The sequence below is a fragment of the Plectropomus leopardus genome, chromosome 6 (genome assembly GCF_026936395.1).
Source record: "Plectropomus leopardus strain MGB_pleo_1.0 chromosome 6, ASM2693639v1, whole genome shotgun sequence".
Classification (NCBI taxonomy): domain Eukaryota; kingdom Metazoa; phylum Chordata; class Actinopteri; order Perciformes; family Serranidae; genus Plectropomus; species Plectropomus leopardus.
Genome location: NC_142181.1, coordinates 10,178,963 through 10,194,245, shown reverse-complemented (window position 1 = coordinate 10,194,245; position 15,283 = coordinate 10,178,963). Strand labels below are relative to the sequence as shown.

The 15,283-nt window shown below is 39.6% G+C and overlaps 2 protein-coding genes across 7 annotated transcripts in view; one reads left to right on the top strand and one right to left on the bottom strand.

Moving 5' to 3' along the window:
- The window catches only part of fli1 (Fli-1 proto-oncogene, ETS transcription factor), a 36,825-nt gene extending 29,418 nt beyond the window's left edge, over positions 1-7,407 (top strand). For all 6 annotated transcript variants that reach the window (XM_042486131.2, XM_042486129.2, XM_042486132.2 and 3 more), the window contains 4 exons: positions 1,715-1,774; positions 3,118-3,177; positions 3,978-4,025; positions 4,195-7,407. In XM_042486131.2, the coding sequence (XP_042342065.1) occupies positions 1,715-1,774; positions 3,118-3,177; positions 3,978-4,025; positions 4,195-4,724 (698 nt within the window). In that variant the 3' untranslated portion in view covers positions 4,725-7,407. The remainder of the gene's footprint in view (positions 1-1,714; positions 1,775-3,117; positions 3,178-3,977; positions 4,026-4,194) is intronic.
- Positions 7,408-9,222: 1,815 nt separating this feature from the next.
- Positions 9,223-14,428, bottom strand: LOC121943644 (ATP-sensitive inward rectifier potassium channel 1-like). The gene is made up of 2 exons (XM_042487220.2): positions 14,262-14,428; positions 9,223-11,271 (listed from the first exon to the last, which is right to left on the bottom strand). Exon 2 carries the CDS (start codon positions 11,251-11,253, stop codon positions 10,132-10,134), a length of 1,122 nt encoding a protein of 373 aa, XP_042343154.1. The 5' UTR covers positions 11,254-11,271; positions 14,262-14,428; the 3' UTR covers positions 9,223-10,131.
- Between the last annotated feature and the right edge of the window lie 855 nt (positions 14,429-15,283).

The window sequence follows — 15,283 nt, the reverse complement described above, 5'->3', positions numbered from 1 at the left end:
TATGGGATTTTTAAATAATTACACCCTTTCACTGTCTTGGAGGAAGAAATGGCCAGCCTCATCAGGCAGCTTGTTGACATGGAGGGTCGTTAGCTTGATTACGCTCACCTGGGCCTTCCCTGGCTATAAAAGTTGACCCAGGTAAATGTAATCAAGCTAAAAACCCTCCTATGTCGGCAAGCTGCTTGATGAGTTTGGCCATGTCAGTTTAGACAAGAACATATATGATAGTGAATTTGTTCTTTTTTTATTCAATGATTTAGAGCTTATCAGCGTGTGAGTTATCTGACTGCACTGATGGTGAATAATTTGCAAACACATAAATATTCATGTCTGGCAAACAAACACCTACACACACAGACACACAGAGAATGCATTTAAAATCTGGGATCAACACACTCACTTCTGAAATGTCAAAACATTCTAATAATCTATTCTAGTTGATAATTAATCATGTATGTCGGGTGAAATCACAATCCAGAAATCAACACTTTCATGTTTGAGATGAGGTCCTGATGTGCTTCATATTTGCACTGGTTTACATGTGCCTTTTCTGAGTAATTCGTAGTTTTGGTGTTTGGTGCAGCAGGATTGAGCCCTGTTCTCTCTCCTTCTCAGTAAAGATTTTTGAATCTAGGGATTCACATCAAAACTTGCTTCTCAAAAATTCAGCCTACACTGATGGGAAATGGCCTCTTGACCTTCTAGCTTGCTTGTCCCAGCAACAACCTCTGTCATCACCATTACACTGTCTGCCCTCTGGGAGAAACTGCTGAGAAAAAGATGTCCAGGTCATGATAACATTGTGAATAGCATGTCGCACAAAACATTGAATGTATAGCATATCTGGCTACAATGCGCATCATATTTCCCTGTATTCTGGCAACTGATTGAATGCTTTTAGCCCATATTAATATGAACCATCAAGGGTGCTGGCCAGGTGCACTGTGAGCGGGGTGTTTTTGAGACATTGCCAGGGGAAGAATACATCCTCTGTTTTATCTGGTCATGTCAGAGTGATTGATTGTTACTGGAAGCTGTCCAGCTTCACACTCAGTCAGGTTTGAACCGCAGACACACAGCAGGTAGAACTCATGCAAACTGGGCCAATTTGGCTGTTTGTCAAGGTTTCATAAAAGCCGCTTGTGTGGGGAGGGAGGTAAGGGTGAATGTCATGTGCATGTATTGTCTGTGTGTGTGTGTGTGTGTGTGTGTGTGTGTGTGTGTGTGTGTGTGTGTGTGTGTGTGTGTGTGTGTGTGTGTGTCTGTGAGAGAGAATGTGTCCCTGTTGTACGTTAATTTGCATCATTCCCTTTATTTGTGGTCAGAGTGTTGCAAGCTGCTCAGCCAACTGTACTCTGTTCAAGATTGTGCCATCTATTAAACCATCACAACGAGCCAAACCAAACCACACTGCCATGCCCAGATATCCGGTGAAGAGCATCTAGAAATGTGGTTTGATAGAATTATTGACACCATTTGGCACTTGTCTCAATGTTTTTGCTGTCACAGTTGCAGTCCAGTGAGACACTCATATGGGACAGATTTATAGATTTCATCAAATACAAAGCTTTTTTTGTTAAAAAACGATTTCTTTAAATGCATCCACTGATCTTATAAGAGTATGAGTGTTTGTCTCACTCTTAGAGAAAATGGCAGCTGGAAAATATTTTTAAAAAATACTTAAACTTCTCTTCTTTTGTGTCTTTGTCAGACCCTTCATATGATGCTGTAAGGCGGACAGGATGGTCAAACAACATGCACAGTGGCAAAGGTGAGGACACAAAAATCATTGTGCATTTTTGACTGGACAGTGAGAATGCATGGCTGTCCTGAGAGGGGGCATCATTTTTAATGAACACCAGTTTTCAGGGGAATCCCACCCAGGAAGATATTTTGCAAACTTCAGAGCTAAACAAGACTATTTTTAGCATTTGGAAACAAATATCTCAGATCAGGGGTTCTCAAAGTTTTTATGATTCAATGCCATTTTAGGGAGCCAGCATATGCCTGAGAACCACACAGGAAAAATGCACACACTATGATACATTTATTCATTTTTTTAATGAAATATTATACAAGGATATTATAATTACTCTTTTCAGGACATACAAAACCAAGTAGCTCAGTGGATAGAGCAGGCACCCCATGTGCAATGGCAGTGTCCTTGCTGCAGCTGCCATGGGTCCACATCCAGCTTGCAGTCCTTTGCTGCGTGTTGTTCCCTCTATCTTTCCCTTTCATTCTTATATTGTGGCCTGTCAAATAGAGAAAACAAAAGCCCCCACTGTGCTACAACTTTTTTCCAAGACGTTTTTTATGACCTTATAACAACTTAAACATAACAGTCTACAGTTATTTAGCCTACCTAACACTCATATTGCATCCTAGTTTTCCACTTTTTAATACATTTGGAAGTAATGAAATAAAGAGACATTAGCTGTGTTCGAAATTATATCCCCTATCATGGAAATACTGCACTATTTAGTGTGTTCGCCATTTTGTAGTAGTGTTTGAATTCTCAGCGGTTAATTTCATCCACTATATAGTGCACTATAAATTACCCACAACACACAGCAAATTTGAGTGCACATACAATGTACACTAAATTTTACTCCCATATACCACAATGCAATTCGGTCGTGTATTTCTGGAGAAAGAACATTCCAGCTTAGTGTCCCAAATCTCATTCAGTTATTCCCTATGTAGTTCACTATTTAATACACAGTACACAGTGAAGAGTGAGTGAATGAGTGAATGGGTGAGCGTTTTCAAACAGTGTTTGACATTTATTGTAAAGCAGTCGAGCAATGGCTTCTGCTTTGATACGGCAATACCACTTGGACAAACCACATGCAAAACTGCACTACACCATACTATTGAAACTAGTCTTAAACTAGTCCTAAACCACAGCAATTTTTTTTAAAGTTTATTCATGTTAGTCATTACATTTGCTAGTGATTATATTGGACAGTGATGCACAGCTACCTGTCATAGTATAGTGATTTTTTTTCATTATATTTTTGCTAATATATTTGGGTGGAGCATTTTGAGCATATTTGAGGAATGTGTCCTCTCCTGTATATATTATAATAACTATCCCAGTTATCCCTGCAGGTTCACCGGTGGTTACTCAGAATGTGACCAAGTCCACTGAGCAGCCTAGAGCTCAGCCAGGTAATGCCTTACTTGGTGACTTTCTTGAGCTTGTTGTATAAAAAAAGAAATACAAGCAGACTTTGTCAGCATGGATATCAGCTTACTTTGTGCCAGTTTAGTTAAGGTTGGTTTGGTTAGTCTTAATGTTTTGAGTGTTGTTTTCAAAAATACTGAAACTCTGACTTTGAATGATGCCCTGGTCTCCCCAGCATTGTCCAGCAGAAATAATCACATTGTTTAAATCTCCTCTCCTCTAATAGTGAAGACAGATAAGCATGATTATTCTATGACCAGAAGAGAATTATATTGTCTTTGATTCTGAAATGCATGCTCCTTGTATTTGCTTGTTCTGCTGTTGCATTGGTAGTGAAATGGTAGGAGCTGAAGGCCTAATATGTAAAAGTTAATGTAGGTAAGCAAGAAATAAAGACAAGTAATGTTGTCACAGTCTTCAAAAAAAGTGCAAAACAAGCATGATTGCTGTTTACCACCAAGCTATGAGTGTCTACAAGTGTTTCTCTGCCACACAACTATTAGCATGTGTAATTGGTTTCCCTGGTCAGCTAATTATTTAGAGACAATAATACAAGAGTTCAGCACATAATGCCCAAATGCCAATGTTTTGCATATTTTGCTTTATTTAATCAATCTGAAATTTGACATTATTAAGCAAAAGTAATAAAGAAGAAATTTAGAATCATCATTATATCATCAGTTACTCAGTGATGTGTCTATTTTGTCTCAAGTACTCCACACATACCGTTATTTTACCACAGTAATCACTGTTTACTCCAGTAAAGCTCTCCTTTTGTCCACAGATCCTTACCAAATTCTGGGTCCCACCAGTAGTCGCCTAGCCAATCCAGGTAAGACTTTTAGCACACTTTTCAGAGCGCATCTGTTGTGAACAGGCAATTGTCATGTAAAAATGTCCTTTCATGCAGGGCACCCTGGACAGACATTGAGTTGTGGAGCTGTACAGTAATGCTCTTGGATGAAGTTGCATCTCATATCACTGTTTGTGTCCACCATCAGGGTCCGGCCAGATCCAACTGTGGCAGTTCCTCCTGGAGCTCCTGTCTGACAGCGCCAATGCCGGCTGCATCACTTGGGAGGGCACCAACGGCGAGTTCAAGATGACAGACCCAGATGAGGTGGCACGGCGCTGGGGCGAGCGCAAGAGCAAGCCCAACATGAACTATGACAAGCTGAGCCGTGCGCTGCGCTACTACTATGACAAAAACATCATGACCAAGGTGCACGGCAAGCGCTACGCCTACAAGTTCGACTTCCACGGCATCGCTCAGGCGCTGCAGCCGCACCCAACCGAGTCCTCCATGTATAAGTACCCCTCGGACTTGACCTATGTGCCTTCCTACCATGCCCACCAGCAGAAGGTCAACTTTGTATCCCCGCACCCTCCATCCATGCCCGTCACCTCCTCCAATTTCTTTGGACCCACCACTCCGTACTGGAGCTCACCCACTGCAGGCATCTACCCCAACCCAAATGTTCCTCGCCACCCTAACACCCATGTGCCATCCCACTTGGGTAGTTACTATTAAACACCCCGTTCTGACCATCAAGCCTTTAAAACCTTCCTTTTCCCACACAAAAGTCCATATTGCTGACCTGCACTCCCAACGACACCGAACCAATGAGTTTATTGAGGCATTTGTCCTCTGAAGAAATCTTGCTCCTAAATGAAGGATGATAAAATTGAAGGATGTTTTGTTTTTTATTTGTAAGAATCTATAAACAACTGGATGCTATGGTCCAAAATGGAATACTACTTACTTTTACCAGACTGTTTATGGTTTTTTGAACGTGAGTTTCCTGTGCCTTTCTCTTTCCCACCCTCCAGAAAGCTGCACCCAAAGGTGTCCTTTCCAAAACCTCCCCAAACCAAAGCAGGACAGGAGAATGACTCGAGTCTGCCTCCCTCCTCGCTGTGCTTCAGTACCAGACATGGGCCTATTATTTATGGGTCTCAATCTACATCCTCCTCAGTACATTATGTACATTACGCTTGAAAGCATCTGCCTTTTCTGCTTGGCTACAGCCTTGTTGGGGTTTCTTATTCCCACCACTAGCCTTCTGTTCCCACTGCCTGCTCTTCTGTCCATCTGTGTCTTTTTACATGTGTGTGGAGAGTCTTCTGGAATTCGCTGGACATGGAAGAGCTCTCAAAGAGATGGACTTTTCTCAGCACTGAATGAAATTTGGCAACTGGAATATGCCATTCACAATTTTATTTATCCTCCAAACTGGAAGGCTAGAGAAGAGTTAAATGCCAAAGAAGGAAGCGCTGTATGTTCTGCTGACCTGGGTCAACTCAGTTACTTAAAATGCTTTCTGTGTGTTGGGTACAGGATTTCAGGACGGGCGACGTGTACAGTTGACTGCTGGGGAAGCTGAGTCAAGATGTAATTGAAGTAATTTGCAGCAATAATTCAACCCAGGTCAGATGTTTTCAGGGGGCCACACACTAGGCTATTAAATGTTTGCCATGTTGTTGCCTTTCAGCCATGCCATTTCCAGATGTTTTGTTGCTCGACCATGTCAGTATTAATGTGAATGTTGTCTGGTTTGTGAAATGCGTTAAAAAAAGGGATACCTTGCAGCAAAATCAAAATTTGTCAGATGTTTTCATTTGTTTAATAAAAAAAACTATTTTTACTTTTAAACACCATATTTGCTGCACACATCTGTATATGAACAAGAAAGTGCCTTTTTTCCAGATGTGATGATGTAGATGTTATCTACACAACAAGACTATGCCTGGGTAATATTTTTATCCAAAATGCCTTACGGTGTATCCAGTTTCAGTACACAATGAGAAACCAAACCCTCACCGTGCCTTAACTGCTGTTTTGTATGTTTTTACTCTTTATACACAAAACAGCATTACATTTTAATTAAAATGCATAGAAAGATGTATAATCATCATCTCCATGTCTCATCAGAAATCTGACAATTTTTGATTTTGAAGTGCACTCTGTTAATAACAACTGCCACGGTGTTTCCTTCCTCTTTGTAGGCCAGTCAGGACCATATAGGTCAGCACAGAGAAGTGGCTCAGCAGTATGTCATGTTAGTAGACAGTTGAGTTGCATTTTTTACCAGGGCTGGATCCTAGTTTGAGAGCAGCATGTGTGTTTGAATGTTAGTTTCTCACTGATCTAAAGCCCAGCAAAATGCACATGAATCTCAAGTCAGGATTTCATCATCATGTAACAGTATAATGTCAAAACATATCCGTCTTCAGGTGTTCAAAGCTGTTAATAGCGAAAGTATTCCTAACTGAAAATGGACACTTGAAAATAAATTACTTTGGACTAAGTAGTTTATCCGAGAACAAAACAGATAAAGTATGACAAGATGAAACAAGGAAATCCTCAGATTCGCAAACGCTGTGCGTTTGTCAGACCTATTTTTTATTATTTTATAAGCAACAGTCAACTAGGCATTAAAGCAACTTACTGTATAAATTATGCAGAGTTATTTTCATATGTGACACAGTATAAAAAGTCAAGAGAATTAATACGAGTTGACCTCGGTCAAAAATGCAAACCTTTTAAGTCCATTTCTGCTAAGTAGTTTGTTCAGCATTTTAAGCGTTTTTATATCTGTACATTTGGGCAATACATTTTAACATTTTTTTGTTTTCTTGATATTGTTATTATTTCTGAAGTGCCTAAGTGTCTTTACGTGCACAAGGTATTTTGTTTGTCTTCCCCAAACCACAAATGCCTGCTTGAGTCATTATCCAACAGCCAGGGATTCCTTTACTCTATATGCAATATGTGATCATGATGGATTTGTTCCATTATAATTACTGTTTATGCCAAATAGCCCTGAAATTGAAACCTTTTCTTGTGCATTAAAGAATTTCAGATATTTTAGGCAAAACAACACCGACAGTATTAATATCCACAACCAGCTTCTCCTGAAAGTTTATAGCTTTAAAAGAACAAATAAAAAGGGAACTTGTAATTTGTAGCATAAAGAAATTATTCTATTGTACCCTTAACTGTTTCACAAGCATTATCAATGAAAAGGGATCTGTGCTACTTCGTATATGCAATGTATTTTGGATATCAAATATATATATAAATATATGTGTATATTTTACAATTAACCAATGTATTATTATTATTGTCATTCCTGCAATGTATGAAGTAATACCTTTTGAAAAAGGGATTTTGTATAGGAAAATGTGACAAAATAAATGTTTTTACCTCTCAAGTTATCTTCCGTTCCCTGCCTATGGCTCCAAAACAAACACAACACCAGCACTCATGGAGCAATAGTCTTCTTATTTATTGTGGGCAAAAACATCTCAGTTAGAAGCCATGCCTGTGGCTTCACCAAATGGTTGAGCCATTTTGAGAATCCAGATGTACAAAAGTAGTACAATCATGAGCAACCTGCACATTTTGCACAATACTTGTCTGCATTGTGTCAAGGTTTGACATTCTTTTTGCCTCAATTTTGTGACAGTTCTGAAAGTTAAATACACATTTTCAAAGGGTATTACATTTGTTTAATACATACACTACCAATTATGGAAAATTTGCTCATGTGTTTAGTAGGAAATATTTACACCTGCTGATAGAAAGCAGCTTTTCTGACCCTCCTCATTTAAGTCAGCTCTGTTTGTATCTGCATCAAGATACAAAACAAATTCTAACAAAACAAGCTTACACTTTATAGTTTTACTAACTCTAAAGTGAAGCATTTTCACCTGGATTCATGTGTGGTTTACAGTAAAGAGGTGTAACAGTTCGTTGTTCGGTCTCTTGAATGTGGTTTCATCAGATTTTATATAATTGAGTTTATGCAAAAAATAACCATGACAAGGTTATACAGAAATGTTGTTTCCTATTAAGAGAGCATACACTCAGTTGCTGGTTTACTAAGTCCCCCTAATGCAGTTGGATATAACAACATACTGCAATAAATCATACCTTCATGGGGGATGTGATGTTTGGGTTATTTTTCTCATTCTTGATTTAAGTGATTGATCATTAAAGGCTTCAATTATTGCATATTAATGATAACAACATTGGCATTAGGCCATGCTAGTTTTAGGTGGCTATACCTTATTTTCTAGTGACTGATTTTAATTTACTTTAATTCTAATTAATCATTTCCAATGGGAAGACAAGGGTGGAAGGGGTAGCAGGGCGAGGCAGCCACACAGTGTTTACAGACTTTCTGTCTGTGATACTGTAACAATTGTGTTATGTCATTACAAAAGAAACTCAGATCAAGTGTGTTTACACCCTTTTCCTTTCTATCAGGGATTGAATGAGCAGGTCATACAAGTTAGGCATTTGAATTTGTAAAAATCACCTTAGACTGCTTTTTGTGTATTTGACTCTTTGCATCATTTAATTCTCTCCATGATCACAGCTTAAAATTACAGGTGTTGGTTATTTAACAACATTGTGTGTGTTTTGAATGGCAGCAGCAGCCTTGCAAAGGGCTTTATTAGTTTGCATGAGCCATGCAGACAAAAATATGCATCACAGGCACAGTGAGCCATCAGGGGACAGATGTGGACTTGCTTTTTATTAGAACATGTCTGTGAGGCATGTATTAGCTTTATGCTGCTTAGTCATTTCATATATTTGTCAATAATTTTCTCAATCTTTCACCCTAGCCCTGCTTTTTACTTTATCACTTGCTACATTTCTGGATACAGACACACACATCAACATATGCAGTTCATCAGAGAGGTCACAGAGGGAGGTCAGCCTTAAAAAAAACTGTTAAAGCTCCATGCTAGTGTATGGTTTGCGCTGTTATTTCTCTAAATGGAGAGTTCTGGTTTCATGTTCAGAACCTGCAGGCAAAATAATGGGCAGCAAGCAACAGCTCTTATCTCCCAAACACTTCCACTGCTGTGTTTGGATCCCTGTTTGCTGTCACAACTTCTCTTTGTTTACAGATGAAAAGCTGTGATAGGGGTTGGCACCTGTCATTACAACGCTTTGACCTTTTTGATCACAGTCCTTATACGACACTCTGGTTCGGTTAGGTGGATAAATAACACAGCGACAGAGACATTTTTTTTGAATGCAAAAATAGCTTTTATTTCAGTGTATTTTTCCCCTGAGATCAAATACAAAAAAAGACTTAACAAAGAGAATTGATTTTCATACAATAATCAGTGCTGCATGCAGCCATATTTTAAGTGTTTCCTGAGAGCTTTGTTCTCTCACAATGTCCTCACTCAAGAAGAAAACCACAACTGCATCATCCACTGTTTGAAAAGAGTGGCTTCTGAGCCCAACCCTTTGCTAGTGCCTCAGTGTCTGAAACATGAAGCATACTAATGGTTCTAGTCCAAGTGTCTCTTCATGAACTGCAGCCTACAATAACAGCAATTATTCAATAAACCACTTAATCTGTTTGTTTTTTTTTCACCCATGACCAAAGCATGGCCCTCAACACTGGTCTTTCAAGTAATTACAAGATTCATACACCAGATAGTACATTATGCTAAGCTTTCCTGCCTCTTACTAAACCTGATGTGAAAAGCCACAGAGATAAATGACAACCACTCATCTTCATTTAAAAGCAAAAGCGAATACCCATGTGTGAGAAATTGGGAAAACTTTCTATTTCTGTTGTTGAATTGCAGCCTCACCATCTTGCATGACCTGGCCTCCTTTTTTAAAACAGGTTTTTTTTGTCAGCAGACAGTGGCAGGTGTGGTTTTACATACAAATAGTTCACAATAACTGTCCTGACCCACAGACTGTTTTTTAAATCTGCGTTAAACACAATAGAATAACAAATAAGTATTTACTTCATATTTAAATGCTACACAATGTGCTGTCTGCCATTAGGTAACCCCACCTGCCTCCAGCACCTGTTTGTCCATTAGAGACTTTGTCACTGAGAGGTATACGCCTCTACCAGTCTCAGTATCCACTGTTCATATACTATGTACCAATGATCTCACATTTTGGTGACATTGGGAGGGTCATTGATATCGATCACCTCAAAGCCCTGGTTGTCACGCCCATCTCTGGAGTGGTGATGATGACCCTTGATGTTGTGGAAACAGTAGGCACAGTGTGCAGTGGCTACCGGCACCACCTTGGAGAAGTTGGAGAAATCTACTCTATATTTCCCCTCCTTGCTTCTAGAGATGATGGGTAGGAAGTTGAAGCCCCACATGATCTCCTGAGGAATAAAGGAGGTTCTGACTTGGCAGGCAGAGCTGGTGGACTCCGCGGTGCCATCTAGGAAGACGACCAGCTCGAACTCTTGTTTCTGGAGCGTGTCCACCGCCATCTCAAAGAAGGGGCTGCTTTTGTCGATGATATGGTAGAGCGTGAGCGGACACACGAAAAAAAGGTTGTCCTTGCCGGCGTCCACCATAAAGTCAATGTTCACCTGGTCCATAATGATTGTCTCCCCATCAGGTGTGATTGTTGTCCTCAGCAGTTTGCCGTAGATCTGGCTTCCAATCATCAGGGTCTTGCGCAGGTTGGCCACTCTGATTGACAGGGCAAGTGAACCATTTTTGGGGCTGATGACAGCCATTTCACTGAATGTGATGGTCTTAGCCCTCTTTTTGGGTAAAGAGATTTTTGACAGGATGACGCCACACATGAAACAGTTGATAATTGCACCGAGGAGGGACTGGATGATGAGAAGGGCCACAGCACCTGGGCAGAGAGGGGTGAGCGCTCGGCCACCATACCCAATAGTTGTCTGGGTTTCAAGGGAGTAGAGGAACGCTGTTGTCAGTCCTACAACATTATCAACACATGGAGTGTGGTCTTCTGCTGGGTTTTGCCAGGTCAGGTCTCCATTACTGCGGGCAATCCAGTACCACAGTAGGCCAAAAATGAACCAGCTCAGGGTGAAGGAGGTGATGAAGATGAAAAGGACAAAACGCCACCGGATCTCTACAAAGGTGGTCCAAAAGTCAGCCAGGAAGGATAAGTGTTTGCTGTACATGATGTTTCCATATTCAATATTACAGCGCCCATCTTTGGTCACTAGTCTGGTCCTGCGGCTTTTTCGCTCAGCCAGGCAGTCCTGGATGCGTTTGTTCAGGGATCCAAACATTTTCTACAAGCCCACAACCTGTAAAACAATAAACCAGGAACAGAACGTGATTACAGAGTAGAAAAAAAAGTCATTAAGATTTGTGAAACCAACAGTTACTTTGAACTACTTCTCAAAACAGGCTTTTCTCAAAAACAGTTTGTTTGTTTTGTCATGAAAAATGAATGCACCCATATTTGTGCATATCCACATATTTTGAAAGGCTGTCATCGTGTGACTGATGTGCTGACAGGGGTAAACAAGGAGGCAGTCCTGAGTGGAGGCAGGCTGGGGTATTGGATGGGTCACAAAATGCTAGACTTTCAACCAGGACCTTTCCCTGGTGATGCATGTTCAAACTGTGAGAAGTCTGTGTTATTTTAAGGTTTGTCCTCACCATGTTTCCGTTCATTAACCTTACCACAGTCACCCGACTTGCCCAAATCTAAAGACAATCAACCGTGTTTCTTTTCCTAGACCTAACCATAGTAACTATTATTGCCTAAACCTATAACTCTGTAGATGCATGTTAATGATTCAGTGTCATTTGCGGGGTGCTAATTTGTGTGATATTATACAAACTGTTGTGCGTGCATGAAGGATGTCTTACGAACTGTTGTATGAGAATATGTTGTTTCAAGGCAACCGCAACCTGCTCACAGATGACCTTGCAAATCTGACACCACACGTCCTCCTAAAACATTTTTAAGCCCCAACAATGGCAAAAAGTGTCTTTATATAAATCTGTAATACAGTTCCTAAAAATTGGAGTCAAAAATACTGGTAGCAATCATACTCGACAGGGCTTTTTATCACAGTCTCTATTCCATTTAACCAGTCAGCCAGTTACAAGACCTCTCAAACATCAATCATCCTTAAATACTGTAATTCAAATAGCAAAATGCCAAGATGACAATGCCAGTCTGGGGCTGAAAGGGAGGTGTAAAAGAGAATATGTGCAAGCACATATTGTGCTAAAAACAAATAATATATATGCACAGTTGGTGGTGTATGTAGCAATATTAAACTGATGGCAATTATTTAATTTGTCGAAATTTGAGAATCTAGACAAGTAATTTCATTATCAAGTCCAGTGAGCTCATGTCCTACATCAGTATACTGTATTTCTTGTTTTCCTGCTCCAAATGTTTTTCTCCTCTTGGTTTATTAGCTCTCACTTTGGACTGCATATGTACAGTCTCACATGTTCCAAGCAGTTTTGTCCCACTGCAGTTTTTAATCCCCACTGAAAGGCTAAAATCCTGGGTGGATGCAGCACTGCAGTAAAGACATGAAGTTAATGAGAAACAAAACTTTCCAATGAAGTGTGACACATAAGTGCTCCAAATCAACCAAATCATTTTAATTCTGCGCAAGTGTCTAAACACAAGGATCAGCTTTGTTTGCAAGGTTTCAATGCTGCAAAAATATACATGGCATTAAAATAATTTTGGGCAAGGCCGTACCATAGGGCCAGCTGCTCAAAGACGTAACAATCATCGACTTTATTCAAGCTCTGAGCTCTCATAACTCTGGTGCTTGATGGATGGTAACTGGCAGTATTGGCTTTACAGAGGTTTCCAAACAAGCATGGCCTCTGTTCTTGCCAAGGCATGCAAACTACCCATTTGGATCATGGCGTGCTTGTTAGTGAGTGTGAAGTAGTACAAAACGATCAGTGCAGTGAATTTATGTTTTTGTTTTCAACTCCTCAAAGCTCGCATCCAGCAACTATGCCTAAAAGAAATCTGATAATTGCACTGTGTAGCTTGTTTGCAAGCTTTGATCATTCTGGAAGCAAACCTAGTCATCCCACACCTAATCATTAGGTCAGCATGTTTTCATACCGTAACACGATAGTATGTGCTGAAATAATTTCAGGTATTTAGTGTTTTAATTGTATGTTTGATAAGGTACCCCAAAGTACTGCTTTGCATCAGAAAACAACTACCCTTAGAGATGGAAATGTGAAGAAAGTAGGCTCTTGAGGAGCATTCATTTTTATAGTGGACACACAGCCTCAACTCTCCAAAGGATTTACTGTCATGACTCAGAGTTAAAGCATTTTAACCTTTAGAATAATCAGTCAAAATTACAGTTTCAGTGTAATAAATAAGTCAATCAAAGATTAGCATTCACTCTACTGCAAAGGGCCCTTAAGAGGACAATAGATTTTCTATACTATTTGACACATGATTTGAATTTTTTTGTTACACAGGTCTTTTTAATTTGCTTTAATGCTAGGCATTGACTAGCTACAACGAGCCATTTTTGCTGAGATTAAGATGTCACAGTTAAAATTGACGGGCTCCATGAGTGGCACCTCCCCAAAAGTTTTAAAGTGTGGTCAGATGGGGCCGCTGGAAATCTTCGGTTCAAAAGCTATAACAGAATTTTAGGAATTTGATTATGCTGCTAAGGTACATAGACTAGTTAAGGATAAGGATAAGGAGTTAAGGAATCACATATTAATATACTTTGGTTTTTCAAAGTTAATAATATTAATTATCTGATGTGCATAGACTGACACCTGTGCAGTCAACATTTTGAGTTCCACAACATCCAGTTTAAATTTTCTCCTCAAGGAGGCTGGTTTTTCTTTTCCTTAAGACAAACATACAGGTTTAGTTTGAATAAATGTTTATTGTAAAGAACAAAACCAGTATTAAGGTAATGCCAGTTGCTCCCTGACCAAATTCAGCTGTTAACTTGAAAAATGTTAATAAGCCTCCTTCCCAAAAAGCAGTGTCAAATTGTCAATTATTTTTTCCAGGGGGAATGCATATCTATCAGGGTGTCCATGACCCTCCCCCAGCTCACCTTAGGGGCGCCACTGGCTCCAAGTCATCACAATAAATTTCTTTCAGGTTTAGAATTTTGAGACTCCTCTTTTCTCCCTGTATTAAGATTTAACTTGGATTGAATTGAATCTCATACTAAGATATCGTGCCCATCATATTCTTGCAGTAATCTGTTGCAGTTGCAAATGAAATATACATGAAATCAACATTTTTTAAGTTCAAACTTACCTCTATGATTTGAAGTGAAGCAGTTTGATGCACATCCAGAGGTTGATGAATAGCAAAATCCAACTCAACCTCTCCTGTCCGTCTGTTCTCCTTTTTGTTCACAATTGTTTGAGGAGGTTTAGGTGTGTCCTTCTCTAATGCCTGCTCACCAACACCTGTGTGCATTTATACTGTCCTGTCGTGGTGTGCTGGAATCATCCAGGTGATGTTTACGCCCACAGACACATTAAATACCCCTCCGCCCCCAAACACTACAAAGACACACACACAGACACACACATACACACAGACACAGACACACACACACACACACACATACCCTTCCCCCAGTTCTAATGAGATGTTTACCCCACAGATGCCTGGCACTAAGGGCCAAGCTGACCTCTATTCGCCATACTCCTATTCTACCAGATTTGCTCCATATTCAATTGTTTCTATTTTATGATTTTGGAATTTAAGCTTTTCACAGTTGCACTGTAGAGAAAAAGTTAATGTTGACAATGTAAATGCAAAACCTGCATTTACTGTATCTGTATATGGTTCCGTTCCTCTGTGTCCCCATGACGAACACACTGTGTGTTTTTATTTACTGTAGACACACACACTCAATTTTTATTGGCATGTGTAGCGGAAATCTTTTTTTTTTTTTTTTTTTCCCAGTTGTTGCCAAAGTTCAGCAGTAAATATCTTAAGATGTGAGCAGCATAATAATTAAAATCCTTTTCATCACCTGACAACATATTAAAATAATCATGGAATACGGTATGTGTTCAGGATAAATAAATACAAATATATATTCATAAATAAATACAAATATATATGTATATATATATATATATATATATATATATTAAACCCACAGTGTACACATATATGCAAATGAAAATGTGTTAAACACATCTCGGGCGTAGCGTTGTCACTATGGATCAAACATCAGTGCTTCATAGCACAGCACAGCACAGCACAACAACAAGCACTTTCCTCTCTTCCCCACAGTTACAGAGCTGTTTTGTGAGGAATTG